The sequence below is a fragment of the Theropithecus gelada genome, chromosome 11 (genome assembly GCF_003255815.1).
Source record: "Theropithecus gelada isolate Dixy chromosome 11, Tgel_1.0, whole genome shotgun sequence".
Taxonomy (NCBI): domain Eukaryota; kingdom Metazoa; phylum Chordata; class Mammalia; order Primates; family Cercopithecidae; genus Theropithecus; species Theropithecus gelada.
The window spans coordinates 68,415,350-68,432,319 of record NC_037679.1 but is presented as its reverse complement, the minus strand read 5'-3'; the positions used below and the strand labels follow the sequence as shown (position 1 = coordinate 68,432,319).

The 16,970-nt window shown below is 42.6% G+C and overlaps 1 protein-coding gene across 1 annotated transcript in view; it reads right to left on the bottom strand.

Annotated features, from left to right (window-relative positions):
* MYO1H (myosin IH) overlaps positions 1 to 10,732 on the bottom strand; it is a 59,539-nt gene extending 48,807 nt beyond the window's left edge. The window contains exons 1-4 of the mRNA XM_025402758.1: positions 10,607 to 10,732; positions 5,302 to 5,417; positions 1,451 to 1,649; positions 243 to 323 (exon numbers count right to left, since the gene is read on the bottom strand). Coding sequence (XP_025258543.1) covers positions 243 to 323; positions 1,451 to 1,649; positions 5,302 to 5,417; positions 10,607 to 10,732 — 522 coding nt within the window. The remainder of the gene's footprint in view (positions 1 to 242; positions 324 to 1,450; positions 1,650 to 5,301; positions 5,418 to 10,606) is intronic.
* Positions 10,733 to 16,970: the final 6,238 nt, after the last annotated feature.

Sequence of the window (16,970 nt, the reverse complement as noted above, 5' to 3'; positions counted from 1 at the left end):
CATATCTTCATCAACACCTCATATATATTAGACTTTTTAGTTTTTGCCCACCCAGGTGGTATAAAATGTTATCTCATTGTGGTCTTTATTTGCATTTCCTAAAACTAGCACTAACCCTGGATTTTTTTTTTAAACTGCTTGAGCCAATAAATGTCATTCTCCCCTTAAGGGGCCTTGGCTTGGGTTCCGTCACTGGCAAAATAAGGGGTCCCCATGAACCAGTAATAGGAGCTTCAGTGTACCTGAAAATCAAATTGTATATCCATGTATTTCCCAAATCTGCTGGAGTTGTCATTCCGGAGCGTTCTGGCATTTCCAAAAGCCTTGGAATACAAAGTGTCATTCACTGTCATTTAAGCTCACTATGCGTGTCAAATTCCTGATCCCAAATAATACGCTTAGTATGAAAACGGAGGAGAGAGGGTAGGAGGAGTCAGGGAGGAAAGGCATGCATTATCTTCTAAGAAGGGGTCACTAACTACAGAGAATTTAATGCCAAACACTAGATTTGGACCCGGGGAGAAGAGGGGAACAATATCTTCTTCCTATAATCCAATCTAGGAATATATTGGAAATGGTCTCAGGAGGGGTACATAGAACCCTAGCCCCATGCTGTTCTAGAAGGTATGGTTGACAGTCCCCATCACCAGACCCCTTTTTATATCATGTTGTTCTGCTCAAAGGGTCCACTGGGAAAATTCCTTCTACTATAAACATCTTCATTTATAGAAAGGGCCACAAAAACAAAGGAGAAAATGACTTGTTCAGGATCAGTCAGCAAGTCGGTGAATTGCAACAATGTAAGTAATCATAACCAAAATAATTTTAACTCAATAATAAGAAAACTATTAATAAATAATACAGTATTTTTGGTGCTTCCTAATTCTGCTGTGTGCTTTTTGTGCACCTGTTTCACTCAATCCTCAAAACTTCTTAGGCTGGGTGCGGTGGCTCACGCCTGTAATTCTAGCACTTTGGGAGGCTGATGCAGGCAGGTCACCTGAGGTCAGGAGTTTGAGACCAGTCTGGCCAACATGGCGAAACCCCGTCTCTACTAAAAATGCAAAAATTAGCTGGGAATGATGGCACATGCCTGTAGTACCAGCTACTTGGGAAGCTGAAGCAGGAGAATCGCTTAAACCCAGGAGGCGGAGGTTTCTGTGACACTGTACTCCAGCCTGGGTGACAGAGAGAGACTCTGTCTAAAAACAAAAACAAAAACAAAAACAAAAAACCCCCGAATGTCTTAAAAGGTAGGTACTATAAGCAGACCCATTCAACAAATGGGGAAATGGCTTAGTTCCAGGTCACACCCTTAACTGTGACACTATCTGTGTGACCCTTTTCTTAACAGTGACCTGCCCATTTTAACTGACCTGCCCAGACAGGATTTGTCTCGCTTAGTGACCTCCCTGGGACTCCCTTCGATTGGTCCCCAGAGACCGCTTACCTCCAGCACTGGGTTGGAGAGCAGCAGTCTGTCACGGGCTATTTGTAGTGACTGGGTCATTGGGCAGGTCACTGCAAAATACTGGAGAATTTTCTTGGAGGCCTCTGTTTTCCCTGCCCCACTCTCTCCAGAAATGAGGATGAAATGGTTATTTAGTTCAGAGCACATCATTCGGTAAGCGTTGTCGGCTATAGCATAGCTGGAGGAGGAGTGAGACAGAAACAAATTGGTTTTCATGGTACTTCCCTTGACTCTGACACCCACCAAAGAAGCAAAATGAGGTGCTCCATCTCCAGGAAGCCACCCACATCCAGACTCTGGTACAAGGACAATGAGCTGAAACACATGTCAAGCCCTTTCCATAGGCAGGGCACAGTGGTTCACGCTTGTAATCCCAGCACTCCAGGAAGCTGAGGCAGTTGGATCACTTGAGGTCAGGAGTTCGAGACCAGCCTGGCCAACATGATGAAACCCCATCTGTACTAAAAAAAGATACAAAAATTAGCCAGGTATGGTGGTGCATGCTTGTAATCCCAGCTACTCGGGAGGCTGAGGCAGGAGAATTACTTGAACCCAGGAGGCAGAGGTTGCAGTGAGCCGAGATTGCGCCATTGTACTCCAGCCTGGGCAACAGAGCACGACTCTGTCTCAAAAACAAAAACAAAAACAAAAACAAAAAACCAAACCCAAACCCAAAAAACAAAAAAACAAAAAACTCTCTACCACGACCCACTGACTGATCAAATATAAAGTGTACTAGATATCAAAACTCAAATAGAAGAGTTAAAAGAAGAATTTAAGCTGTAACGAATTTTTTTTTTTGAGATGGAGTCTCGCTCTGTCACCCAGGCCAGAGTGCAATGGCATGATCTGGGCTCATTGCAACCTCTGCCTCCCAAGTTCAAGCGATTCTCATGCCTCAGCCTCCTGAGTAGCTGGGATTATAGGTGCACACCACCGTGCCTGGCTAATTTTTGTATTTTTAGTAGAGACGGGGTTTCACCATGTTGGTCAGGCTGGTCTGGAACTCCTGACCTCATGATCCACCTGCCTCAGCCTCCCAAAGTGCTGGGATTACAGGCGTGAGCCACCGTACCTAGCCTGAAAATATTTTTTGAAGTTCATCAAATTTACGTTTTTAATCCATCAATATGTTTTATAAGAATAAGCCAGCTACTAACTTACATCTCCAAGAGATGTTCTATTAACTGTAGGTGAAAATAACAATCTTATCTAAATATTAAATAATTCAATTCAATAAACAGAATAAGATCTCATGTATTTTTTCCCTCAAAACCTAGAATACTAAGAATGGAGTGGCAGGAAACCGAAGAGATTAACAAACTTCAGTGATATCTTTAGGACAAGAGGTAAAACTATGAGAAGCACTTTATCTTCAAGATCAGACACCAAAGCATGAAGGTATCCCAGGAATAGAACCTGAATATGAGGCAGAGTTGCAAAGCCATTTTGGCTTTTAATCCATGGTGGTGGCTGGGCATGGTGGCTCACACCTGCAATCCCAGCACTTTGGGAGGCTGAGGCGGGCAGATCGCTTGAGCCCAGGAGTTCAAGACCAGCCTGGGCAACACACTGAGACCCTGTCTCCACAAAAAATACAAAAATTAGCCAGGGTGGTGGTGTGTGCCTGTAGTCCTGGCTACTTAGGAGGCTGAGGTTGGAGGATCACCTGAGTTGTGGGAGGTGGAGGCTGCAGTGATCCATTATTGTGTCACCGCTCTCCAGTCCGGATGACAAAGTGAGACCCTGTCTCAACAAATATATGGCAGTGATGCAGAAAGGCTTATGAGTGCCTTACAAGGGGAATAGTTCATGCCTGTAATCCCAGCACTTTGGGAGGCCGACGCGGGTGGATCATGAGCTCAGGAGATCGAGACCATCCTGGCCAACACAGCGAAACCCCATCTCTACTAAAAATACAAAAATAAAAGAAAAAACATTAGCCAGGCGTGGTGGCGGGCGCCTGTAGTCCCAGCTACTCAGGAGACTGAGGCAGGAGAATGGCATGAACCCAGGAGATGGAGCTTGCAGTGAGCCAAAACAGCACCACTGCACTCCTGCCTGGGTGACAGAGCAAGACTCTGTCTCAAAAAGGGAAAAAAAAGAAAAAAAAAAGAAAAGAAAGTGGAATAGCTGAGTCACCAAGACAACAGAGGCAGAATCTAAATATTAGCCTAGAAGTCAAGGGGGAGAAAAACTAGAAAATTCAGCAAAGCCTGGGCAAGAAAAAATTGTTCATCTTTCCTTTCTTTTGGTAGTTGTTGTTTTGAATGTTAAATAACTATTAGAAAATTTGGCCAAATACATATACACCATGGAATACTATGCAGCCATAAAAAAGGATGAGTTTGTGTCCTTTGTAGGGACATGGATGCAGCTGGAAACCATCATTCTCAGCAAACTATCGCAAGAACAGAAAACCAAACACCGCATATTCTCACTCATAGGTGGGAACTGAACAATGATATCACTTGGACTTGGGAAGGGGAACATCACACACCGGGGCCTATCATGGGGAGGGGGGAGAGGGGAGGGATTGCATTGGGAGTTATGCCTGATATAAATGACGAGTTGATGGGTGCTGACGAGTTGATGGGTGCAGCACACCAACATGGCACAAGTATACATATGTAACAAACCTGCACGTTATGCACATGTACCCTAAAACTTAAAGTATAATAATAATAATAATAATAAAAATAAAAAAAATAATAGCTACCAAAAAAAATAAAGTGTGATTAAAAAAAAGAAAATTTGGCCAATTAGGCATAGTGACAAACAAACAGCATTATTTAGCAGATAATATGGGTTATACATTATTTTCAAATACAAGGGAAATTATTTAAAATGGTAAGGTTTTAAGACTTAAAAATGTCCTCAACTTTGTGAAAACTGATATCAAAGTGGTTATATTTTCTAGCCTCTGTGAAATGGCTCTAGAAACTCTGAATTAATGTGTAACTGATCAGTAAACTCTAACTACACATATATTTTTATTTCAGTCCCTTTTAATTAACTTCCAAATCAAATGAGAAATCTAAGCAGATTGTTTTTACAGACTCAGTTACATGTTAAGAAGGAAAATGGTGTTTGGAGACAAGAGATCTGAGGTCAGGTGAATAATTCTACCCTGTCAGCTTATAGTGTTACATATAAACAAATTCTGGCCATACTGCAGGCGAGTGTGTATTTTCAAAAATTTGCTTAAAACAGAAAATGTTATGTACTAAAGATATAATCACCCTCTACAAATTATTATTACCATAGGTTATACATAGGGGAGAGGAATAAAGAAATTTGCACCTCTTAAGCTTCCACAGCCCTGGTTAAGTTTCTACCAAGGAGCAGTCTTCTTAGGCACCAGTGGACGGCACTATAGCAACCCCCTTCCCGGAGAAGACGTCTCTCCAGCCACACTCTTAAATTTCTCAGCAGTTACACAAAGGTTCCACCTTTTTTCATATTTAAGCTGAGATTCCATAAAGACCTTCTAAAGTTTTCTACTGCTTTGAAGACTTACGTTACAAGAAGGCAAGGGCTTAAATGAGGTACAGAACCTAATAAACATGCATCAAGGATTTAGATCAATGGACGGATGTATTGATGGATAGGTAGGTAGGTGGGTGGACAGGTGAATGAATGATGGATAGGTGGATGGATGGATATGTGGATGGATAGGAGGATGAACAGATGGGTGGGTGGATGGATGGATGGATGGATGGATGGACGGACAGATGCATGGTGAGAAGGAAGGAGAGAGAGAAGGGAGGAGAGAGAGGAAGGGGAAAAAGAAAAATCCTTCTAGTGATGATCCTGTGGATGCTACTCACACATGTGGCGGCAGTTCAAAGAAATTGACCCCTTGATAAAGTTCCATCTGGCTCCCAGTGTAGATTCCGAGCTCCTGGTATGGATTCACAGACACAAGGAGGGTGCCAATATACGTCTAGAGAAATGGACCAAAGCACAAGTGAGGAATTCTGGGGTGTAAAAGACTGTCACACATGATGATTCCCGTGTATTCATTCTGCATGGAGGATTTAAAATGATAAATCAGGCGGGATCTCTGCTGGGAGCTTACATGGTGGGGGTGGGGGTATGAGGGAGACAGCAGACAAACAGCTGAGGAATAAAGACAGCTGCAGGAAGAGATCAGTATTAAGAAAGATGTGCATGGCTGGGTGCGGTGGCTCATGCCTGTAATCCCAGCGCTTTGGGAGGCTGAGGTAGGCGGATCACAGGTGAGGAGATCAAGACCATCCTGGCTAACATGGTAAAACCCCATCTCTACTAAAAATAGAAAAAATTAGCCGGGCATGATGGTGCATGCCTGTAGTCCCAGCTACTCAGGAGGCAGAGGCAGGAGAATCTCTTGAACCCAGGAGGTGGAGGTTGCAGTGAGCCGAGATCGCGTCACTACACTCCAGCCCGGGTGACAGAGCAAGACTCCGTCTCAAAAAAATAAATAAATAAATAAAATAAAAATATAAAAAAAAAGAAAGGTATACACAGCGTAACGAGGGTATAAACAATGAAGGCAGGCCATATTAGCAGGCATGGGGAAGTCTTCTTCTTCTTCTTTTTTTTTTTTTTTTTTGAGACAGAGTCTCACTTCGCTGCCCAGGCTGGAGTGCAGTGGCTCGATCTCAGCTCACTGCAACCTCTGCCTCCTGGGTTCAAGTGATTCTCCTCAGCCTCCCATAGCTGGGATTACAGGCATGCGCCACCACACCCAGCTAATTTTGTATTTTTAGTAGAGATGGGGTTTCACCATGTTGGCCAGGCTGGTCTTGAACTCCTGACCTCAGGTGATCTGCCTGCCTTGGCCTCCCAAAGTGCTGGGATTACAGGCGTGAGCCATCACACCTTGCCGGGAAGACTTCTTTAAGGAGGTGACATCTGAGCAGAGCTTGAAGGATGAGGAGCCAGCCACGAACAAAGTAGGCAGGAAGGGCATTTCAGGCTGAAGAAATACATGTGGCAGGCTAGGGGCACAAGAGGCCATTGTGGTTGAAGTCTGAGTAAGGGCAGAACGGAGACTAGCAAGGGAGGATGTTGAAGATGGAGCAGGTTCAGATCATCCTGGCTCTGTGGGCTCGGATGGCAGAGATACCACCCTTCCCTACTGAAATGAAATACCTGCCCTACAAAGATTTCATGATGAAAATGCCAAAAGCAATTGCAACAAAAGCAAAAATTGACAAATGGGATCTAATTAAACTAAAGGGCTTCTGCACAGCAAAAGAAACTATCACCAGAGTGAAGAGGCAACCTACAGAATGGGAGAAAAGTTCTGCAACCTATTCATCTGACAAAGGTCTAATATCCGGTCTACAAGGAATTTAAACAAATTTACAAGAAAAAACAACCCCATTAAAAAGTGGGCAAAGGAAATAAACGGACACTTCTCAAAGAGGAGACATACATGCAGCTAACAATGATATGAAAAAAAGCTCAACACCACTGATCATTAGAGAAATGCAAATCCAAACCACAATGAGATGTCATCTCACGCCAGTCAGAATGGCGATTATTAAAAAGTGAAAAAACAACAGATGCTGGTAAGGCAGTGGAGAAAAAGGAAGGCTTTTACACTGTTGGTGGAAGTGTAAATTAGTTCAACCACTGTGGAAAACAGTGTGGCGATTCCTCAAAGATCTAGAGGCAGAAATACCATTTGACCCACCAATCCCAATACTGGGTATATACCCAAAGAAATATAAATCATTCTATTATAAAGATACATGTACATGTGTGTTCACTGCAGCACTATTCACAACAGCAAAGACATGGAATCAACCCAAATGCCCATCAATGATAGACTGAATAAAGAAAATAGAGTGTATATACATTATGGAATACTATGCAGCCATAAAAGGGAACGAGATCATGTCCTTTGCTGCTACATGGAAGAAGCTAGAAGCCGTTATCCTCAGCAAACTAATGCAGGAACAGAAAACCAAACACTGCATGTTCTTGCTAATAAGTGGGAACTAAACGATGAGAACACATGGACACATTTGTGAGGCGGGGGGAACAACACACATTGGGGCTTATTGCAGGGGACAGAGAGCATCAGAAAGAATAACTAATGCATGCTGGTCTTAATACCTAGGTGATGGGTTGATCAGCAAACCACCACAGCACACGTTTACCTATGTAACAAACCTGCACATCCTGCACATGTACCCCTGAAGTTAAAAGTTGAAGATACAAAAAAAGAGAAATACCTCCCTAAACCATTACGTGAATGGATCACTTTAAGAGGGGCGCACGTAACCTGATGCATGGTTCTTAAAGGTCTCTCTGGCATTGAGTGAAAGTAGGATGGGTGGGCTGGGCGTGGTGGCTCACGCCTGTAATCCCAGGACTCTGGGAGGCTGAGGCAGGTGGGTCACCCAAGATCAGGAGTTTGAGACCAGCCTGGCCAACATGGTGAAACCCCATCTCGGCCGGGCGCGGTGGCTCAAGCCTGTAATCCCAGCACTTTGGGAGGCCGAGACGGGCGGATCACGAGGTCAGGAGATCGAGACCATCCTGGCTAACACGGTGAAACCCCGTCTCTACTAAAAAATACAAAAAACTAGCTGGGCGAGGTGGCGGGCGCCTGTAGTCCCAGCTACTCGGGAGGCTGAGGCAGGAGAATGGCGTAAACCCAGGAGGCGGAGCTTGCAGTGAGCTGAGATCCGGCCACTGCACTCCAGCCTGGGCGGCAGAGCGAGACTCTGTCTCTCCCAAAAAAAAAAAAAAAAAAAAAGAAACCCCATCTCTACTAAAAATACAAAAAAATTAGCCGGGGTGGTGGCAGGTGCCTCTAGTCTCAGCTACTGGGGAGGCTGAGGTAGAAGAATTGCTTGAACCCGGGTGGTGGAGGTTCCAGTGAGCCAAGATCGGGCTACTACACTCCAGCCTGGGCAACAGAGTGAGACTCCATATGAAGGAAAAAAAAAAAAAAGAAGGAAAGAAAAAAAAAAAAACTAGAAAAAAACAAACAAACAAGAAAACAGGATGGGTATACCTACAAACCTTCTAAAATTGGGCAAAACACTCCTGCTACTGGCACTTATATTCCCAGATTTCAACATTAGACTCTACTCATATTCAGGTTTTTCAGGTACTTACTTATATTTATAATATAACCACTAACATAAGACTTTTGAAATACAATTATGAATAAAGAGCTCCACACTCTTCTATAGAAAAAAATTAATGTGCTCCTTGGAAAATACATCTGATATTCTCAGATTCTCAGTGTGTAGCTGTTTCAAATACAGGACACACTAAATCTATATTAAGATTATGCTAAAATAGCTGGGTGTGGTGGTGTGTGCCTGTAATTCCAGCTATGTGGGAGGCTGAGGCAGGAGGAGTGCTTGAACCCAGGAGTTCAAGACTAGCCTGGGCAACTTAGCAAGATCCATCTCAAATTAAAAAAAAAAAAAATAGATTACACACAAAATCATTCTAACTAATGTCTCCAATCTTCAGGACAAAAATCAAACATAGAATTGAAGCAGAGAATTTTCACTAAAACTCCATATTACTTCAATCAGTAGAAATTCAGGGTGGAAGACACAGTTTCTGAAATTTATCAGTTCAAATCAGAAACATTTAGCTTAATCACGATGATCCTATCATGCCATTTGTACTTCTCTGTACCATGTCATTTTTCCTTTTCCTGTATATAAAATTAGTTGTTTTTTTTTTCTATTTCTACAATTAAGGGTGAGAATTCTGAACGTTAGGCTGTAGGATATGTACTCTAAGAAACACCTTGTTTATTTCTTCTGGTAACCTTGGTTTCAATATATAGATTAAGCCACGGGCACCACTACAAACAAAATAGCTACAAGACAAATTTTTTTTTTTTTTTTTTTTGAGACTGAGTCTGGCTCTGTCGCCCAGGCTGGAGTGCAGTGGCCGGATCTCAGCTCACTGCAAGCTCCGCCTCCCGGGTTTACACCATTCTCCTGCCTCAGCCTCCCGAGTAGCTGGGACCACAGGCGCCCGCCACCTCACCCGGCTAGTTTTTTGTATTTTTTAGTAGAGACGGGGTTTCACCGTGTTAGCCAGGATGGTCTCGATCTCCTGACCTCGTGATCCGCCCGTCTCGGCCTCCCAAAGTGCTGGGATTACAGGCTTGAGCCACCGCGCCCGGCCAAGACAAATATTTTTAAAACGCTTCTGTCTAATTTACTCTTGGCAAAAGCTAATAAAATCTCAAAAAATTAAATAATTTTAATAACACCCATGACACACACAGGGACACTATGAAGTTTACCCTAGAGGAATTTACCTGAAAATTGACCACCAAATCAGAGCGTGGTGATAAATGGGAATTTAACAAAAACTGGTTTTTGAATAAAAACTAGATGTGACAAGATCAACCTGAGAAGAGTTTGGTAAGTGCTTCATTCTTGACCCTTGACCATTCATGGGGTATGCTGGACAGCTGTTAGTTTTGCCTGCTTGGTATCTCTGCCCCTTTCTCCCAGCAAAGTCCTTCGGGTAACCCTCTTCCCCAGCTCTCCGTATATACAGTCTAGGGCTCCGACTCCACCCCTCACCTCCAGGGGCGGGCCTGGTAAGAGCCTGGCCAATCAGAATAGTCTCCATTTCTAGCCATGGGATTGGTTCAGAGACAGGCACATGACCGAAAGTGGACCAATCAGAGCTGATCAACATCAGCTTGGGCCATTTACTAGAGCTTCTTCCCCACAGGATGGGCTCGCTTCTCAGCGGCAACCCTAAGCTGATAAAATGACAGCCCGGATCTGAGGGCAACCATCTTGCTGCCATGCACCTGAGAAGGAAATGGATGCCTAAGAAAGCAGAGCAGAGATGGAGAAAGAGTCTCCAGACATCGTCTGAAACCCTAGATCTACTCCTGGGACCTACAGTTACAGACATGGACAGATTCCCTTTAGTGACTTAGGCTGGTGTAAGTTGGGTATCTGTCACGGGCAGCCATAAACGTCTTAGCACAAAGGATCGAAGTGCATCTAAGAGTGGCGCCTCAGTATCTCCCTTCTATGTCTAACCTAATAGAGTGATACTATTCACACTCATCAAAGTCGTGAAGGCAAGAAGGAAACAACCACCCTAAAAAAACAGCTGAGAAATGGATCACGTTACGTATATGAGGTTCTCGTTGAAACGCTTGCGGAGGTTGTCGACAAAGGCAGATTCGCTGGTATATGCGTCCAATAGCACAAAATCCTGAACCCCGACCTTGTCCCGGGCAGTCAGCGCCCCTTCCATGTGCAAACGGATGTGTTTCCTCCTCACGTCTTCTTTCTACGGGAAACAGAACATTCTTCAGCAGCTCGTCTATTTGGTAATATCTATTACACGTCTAATGCATGGAAATAACAAGATGCTAAACCCTGGGATAGTAGAGCCAGCATTAACTTATGCTGTCTTCACTTAGAGTTTACAATATGGTTGGGGATACGAGATCATAATCATAAAAAATAGGAATAGCAGCAGCTGACAGGAACCAAGTATTTACCATTAGGTACTATTCTAAACGCTTGACTTGTGCTGTTTCTTTTGATCTTCTTTCTGACCCTATGAAATACTATTATTATGCCCATTCTACAGATGAGGAAACTGAGGCATAGGAATGTCATAAGCCATGCCCAAAATCTGCCAAAAGACGGAGCCAGAAAATGAACCTAGACAACATACCCAGACTTGCTTTCCTGACAACCATGTACTCACTACATGTTTTTTTAAATTAATGTTTCCTTTATGTTGATCAGTCAAGCTTGAATTTTTTTTTAAATTAATTTTTCTTTATTTCAATAAATGTTAATCATGTAAACTCACTTTGTAATTCCCACATGAGTGATGAGGAGTTTGGGCCAGAAAGGGAAATTCTTGCTACAGAGGAGTATTTAAGGAAGGATAAACTTGGAGTGTTCCTCTCCAAGGATGGGCTTCAGACGTCACTGCAGAAGGTGTGGCTACAGCCCATTGGATGGCAAAGAATCTCACCAGGATACCAGGGCCGGAGCTGGTTTGGTCACTGGGCAGGCACCAGGAATGACCTTCCTGAGCACAGGCGCTGCTGGATGGGAGACTGTGGAGGGGGCCAAGGGAATCAGACTTCCAGGGCTCAGGCAAGCTGCGGCCAGAGGGCAGGTGTGCGTTGGGAGAGGGAACAGGAGTAGTTATGAAGCCTGGAGTGTGTGATGTCTTGTCAGGAGGGCTGTGACAAAGTGGTCACCAGGCCCTTGGCCAGAGCTGTGAGGTCACTGACGGACTATGTGCTTTGGGCACACAGTTAGTGTGTGTCCCCCCCACAACATACCACTGTGCAGCAGAATGTACAGTCTGAAAACAAGAGAAAGCAAAACATAGCAAAGGACCTCAGGAAGAGAAGCTGCCTGCCTTTGCAATGTCCCTCCAGTGCCCTCTAGTGACAAAAATGACACTGTGTTCACTTTAAGGAGAAATGCCTGAAGCGTGCAGTTTGTTATTGCTCAGCAGGTAATGAAGAGTGAATTTGGATCTGAGAGGCAATAAATTGACAACTGGTACATATGGATATGCAAAGGTCCTAGCATAGCCAAAGTATCTTGCAAAAGAAAACAAAGCTAGAATAAGACTGTGTTTAATAAGAGTGTGTGGCAATTGATTTTCGGTAGAGGTCCCAAAACAATTCAGCACAGAAATGGAAAACATTTCCATCCAATGGTGCAGGAACCACTAGATATTTATAGAAAGAAAAAAATTGCAGTTGCGTGTGGTGGCTCACAGCTGTGATCCCAGCACACTGGGATGCTGAGGCGGGAGGATTGCCTAAAGCCAGGAGTTGGAGACCGGCCTGTGCAACACAGGGAGACTCCCATCTCTACTTAAAAATACATAAATATAAAATAAAAAGAAAGTAAAAATGCATCTCAGTCCCTTTATTATATTACACTATACACACATACACACACACATAAACTTGAGATGCATCTGAGACATAAATGCAAATTTAAAATCTATATAAAGCTACTGGAAGTAAAAAAAGGGACCATCTTTGTAACCAAGGGAAGACAAAGTTTTCTTAGATGCAGCCAGGAAGAAATAATAATAAAAGACACAAAATAAGAAATCAGACTTCATCAAATATAAAGTTTCTCATTAGAAGACGCGGTTAAGAAAATAGGCAAGTCACAGACCAGCAGAAAATATTCAAAAAATATATAGCCGCAAAGAATGTGTATCCAGAATAAAAGACACCTACAGTCCAATAATAAAAAGACAAACCCAGTGAAAATTTGGCAAAAGACTTGAATGGACACTTCATAAAGGAGGAAAGACAAATTGGCAATACACACATAGAAAAATGGTCAACATTTTGTTAGTCATCAGGGAAACACAAATTAAAACCACAATGAGATACCACCAGAATAGTCAAAATTAAAAACACTGACAACACCAAATACTGGTGACGATGCGGAGCAGACAATTCTCTCACACTGCTGGGAGGAATGCAAAGAAAATCACTTTGGGAAAAAGACCTGGCAGTTTCTAATGAAGTTAACCATGCCTCTGTTCTTTGATCCAGCGATTCCACTCCTAAGTATTTACACAAGAGAAATGTAAACATATGTCCACAAAAAGACTTGAACATGAAGTTCAACTCATGCTCAACTATATTCAGAATGGCCCCTAACTGGAAACAATCCAAATCCCCATCAACAGGAGAATGGCTGTGGCCCATCTGTACAATAGAAGGAGGACAGCAATAAAAGAGAAATAACGGGTACACGCAAGAGCATGGATGACTCTCACAGACATTATGCTGAGTGAAAGAGCCCAGACACAAAAGAGTCGTACTGTAGGATTCCATTGATACGGCACTCTGGGACAAGCAAAACTAATCCACAGTGAAAAATCAGAACAATTGCTGTCTAGTTGGGGAGTTGTCAGGCAAAGGATATTTTTGGAGTGATGGAAACATTCCATATCATGATAGGGCTGTGGGTTACATGAGTGTATCTGTTGGTCAAGATAAATTGTTAAAATTGTGTGCATTTTACTATATGTAAAATTTCTTTTTGAAAAAGAACCGTAAAAAATAAGTGGGGAAGAGGAGGAGATTGGCTGGAGGTATGAATGTAAACGGAATGGCAGAATGTTAATTGTTAAAGCTAGGTGGTGGATAGAGGGGGATTTATGATACTATTCTGTTTACTTTGTATTAATTTGAAGTTTTCCATGAAGAAAAGTTTTAAAAAACAGAATGGCCACCAGATGTCTCCCTACACTAGCCAAATGGAGCTAGAAGAGCCCTAATCACTAGCAACCTAACATTCAAAACAATGCATTTAGATCAAACAACATTTTAGTGATTTCAGGCTGGGCATGGTGGCTCATGTTTGTAAACCCAGCACTTTGGGAGGCCAAGGCAGGTGGATCGCTTGAGCCCAGGAGTTCGAAACCAGCCTGAGCAACATGGTGAAACTCTGTCTCTACTAAAAATACAAAAACTAGCCGGGTGTGGTGGTGCGTGACAGTAGTCCCAGCTGCTTGTGAGGCTGAGGTGGGAGGATCGAGGATCGCATGAACCTCAGGAGACTGAGGCTGCAAGGAGCCATGATTGCACCACTACACTCCAGCCTAGCCAACAAAGTGAGACATTGTCTCAAAAAAAAAAAAGTAAAAGAAATATTTTAGTAATCCCAAATATTTCCATGCTGTACCACATATAGCATAGCACAATGATTAAGCATAATGATTAAGACTTTGGAACATGAGCCTTTCCAAGTTCAAGTCCCATTTCTGTTGCTTCCTGGCAGTACAATCTTGGGAGAGTCCCAAGTCTCTATTTCATCTCTATAAAACGGAATTATAATTGTACTTACCTCATAGGGTTGTCAGTTTCACCAGAACCATGTAAAGCACATGGAACCATGCCAGGCACAATTTAAATTCAGTAAGTGCTTGCTTTTATCATCAGTATCAATAATCCCGATTATTAGAAAGAGAAACACAGTAAAGCAAGTCTGCTGATTAGGAGTCAATGAGCTCCTATTAAATTGTAGGTGTCTGGAGCTGCACCCACAAATATTACTGTAGTCAGGTTGCTGCAGGCGGAGGATGCGGAGGTCCACCAAGCTTCCTTCTTAGCCTGGTCCTAAGGATGGGAGGGTGGTGTACTCCTGCAGTCAGTCTAGGAACTGATGTGACTTGAAGCCCAAAGAAATTTGACAAAACCTTGTAGATTAAGGAACATGACAACAATTTTTAACTTGCAAGGGTCAAAACACACTCCATTCACTTCAGACTAGAGTTTTGTTTATTGCAATATTTCAGTTCTAACACCTTGATTCCGTTGTCTGTTGATTTCCAGTTATCTTTTAAAGGACGTGGGAAAATGAGAGTGTCCCAATAAGATTGACATGGACTGTCAAAGGGATGAATACTGGGACATAAGAGAGAAGGGTAATCAAGAAATTGGAGTGATTCAGCTTTGACCAAAAAGATGACTAAGAGACTCATAAAGAGACCATTAAATCCAGATTAAATAAGAGGGAGGAAATTAAACATCTTCAATTATACCTAAGAAAATTAAATTAAATCAAATTAAGTCACATCGAAGAAAGAACTCCATCTTTGGGGTGATAAAACTGTGGAAGATCCTAACTGTGCATATCCAGATGCAGGGATCACAGATTCTATCTGTTACAGGGTTCCAGCAGGTACTATGACTGAGTCAAGCTGCCAGGTGATGGGGACTGGGTTAGACCCAGGAATGAAGGGCCATCTCTGGTGTGTAGCTACTGTCTGGCTCCAGCTGGTTGACGTCATGCACAAATATAGGGCCTCTGTTGCCAGAACTTCCGATTATTTAAGTCAGAAGTTTAGAATTACATACCCAGTCCTATCATACAATTTACCCTTGCAGGACACTATCTTGCAGCCTCTGCAGCAAGCCACTCTTTGTCTTGGATAGTTTCGACCTGTCGCTCATCTAAAAGCAAGGGATTCAAGGTAACACTCAAACCAGATCCATTATTTTGGAAGTATCATGTACTCAGTGATGATCTGATCGTCATCTACATAACGTAATGCTTGATCCGGTATGTGGAGTCAGGGTGGGGAGATGACAGGGAGGCCACAATATGTGGAAAGGTGGTGAGATGCCATGGTAGAGGCAGAAATGCCTGCCAGCTATTCCGTGGGCTTCCCCACATTTACAAACTCCCTTGCAGTTAGGTAGAGTTGCTTGACTACTTCCAGCCAACTGGCTGTAAATAGAAGTGACATTTGTGCAAGACCCTTCCAGTGTTACTAGAATTTCTTTGATACTGCAATGACTAAGAATTTCTCTTGTTGAATGGACAAGCCACAAGATCAAAACAGCCTGGATTCCTGAGCCATCACATAGAGGCGAGATGTCCTGAAGAGTCATCCAGACCCACAGTGGACTTTGTGTATGTAAGAAATAAACTCCTGTTATGGGAAACTTCTGAGTTTTGGGGCTGTTCGTTATTGTAGCTGAAGGCTGCTTATCCTGACTAATACACATGTGGAACAGAACTTTTCCACTGGGAGGACAGCAGTTTGAATGTGAGCCACAGTTCTTGCATGTTAAACTTGGCCAGCTGTTTTGGCTACTACCCTAAATTTCTGGGGGAAGAGTAAGGGCTATTTTTTAAGGGGAGAAGAGGGTGGATGATAAGCCATGAAGCTGTCAGTTTTGAATTTTATTTGAAATGTCAAAATCCTTTGTTCAAGGGAAATGTTATAAGAAACCTTAATATGTAAAATTGAGGAAGGCAGACCTTTCTGATTGAAGTAGCGCGTGAGAGTTTCACTGGGTTGCCCCACAGAAACATGGGAGAGGTTCTGGGGAAAACCTAGGGCAGAGGAGAGTTTGCAAACCACTGCATAGTCCCTGAGCCTTCATTGCCCAAGCACCATCATTTGAGCACTTCCTTCACATGTATGGTCATTATCTGTGTACCGCCAATACTATTTTTTAATTTCACATTTTCCTTGTATTTTTTATATATTTATATATATATATATAATTATTTTACTTCATATTTTCTTTAAGTGTATTTTTCCTGTAAATATATATAAAGATATTTTGAAAAGTTCTCATACACAAAACTAACAAAAGTACAACAACCTCAATATACACAGCTTCAACAATGAACTTATGCCTTTCCCTATTCCAGCTGTGTTTCACTACTCCCCCAGCACTGGATTATTTCGAGGTAAATCATAAAACATTATATCGCTTTATGTATAAATATTTCAGTAGGTATCTCTAAAATATAGGAACTCTAAAAATATATATGCACTTATATACCTATATGTAATCACAACACCATTATCATAAAGAACACCATAATAATTCCTTAATACTAATTATAATACCCAATGTTCAAATTTCTCTAATTTTTTATCTTTTACAATTGATTTACTCAAATCAGGATCGAAGCAAGGTCCACACATTGCATTTAGCAAACGTGTCTCTCAAGTCTCTTTT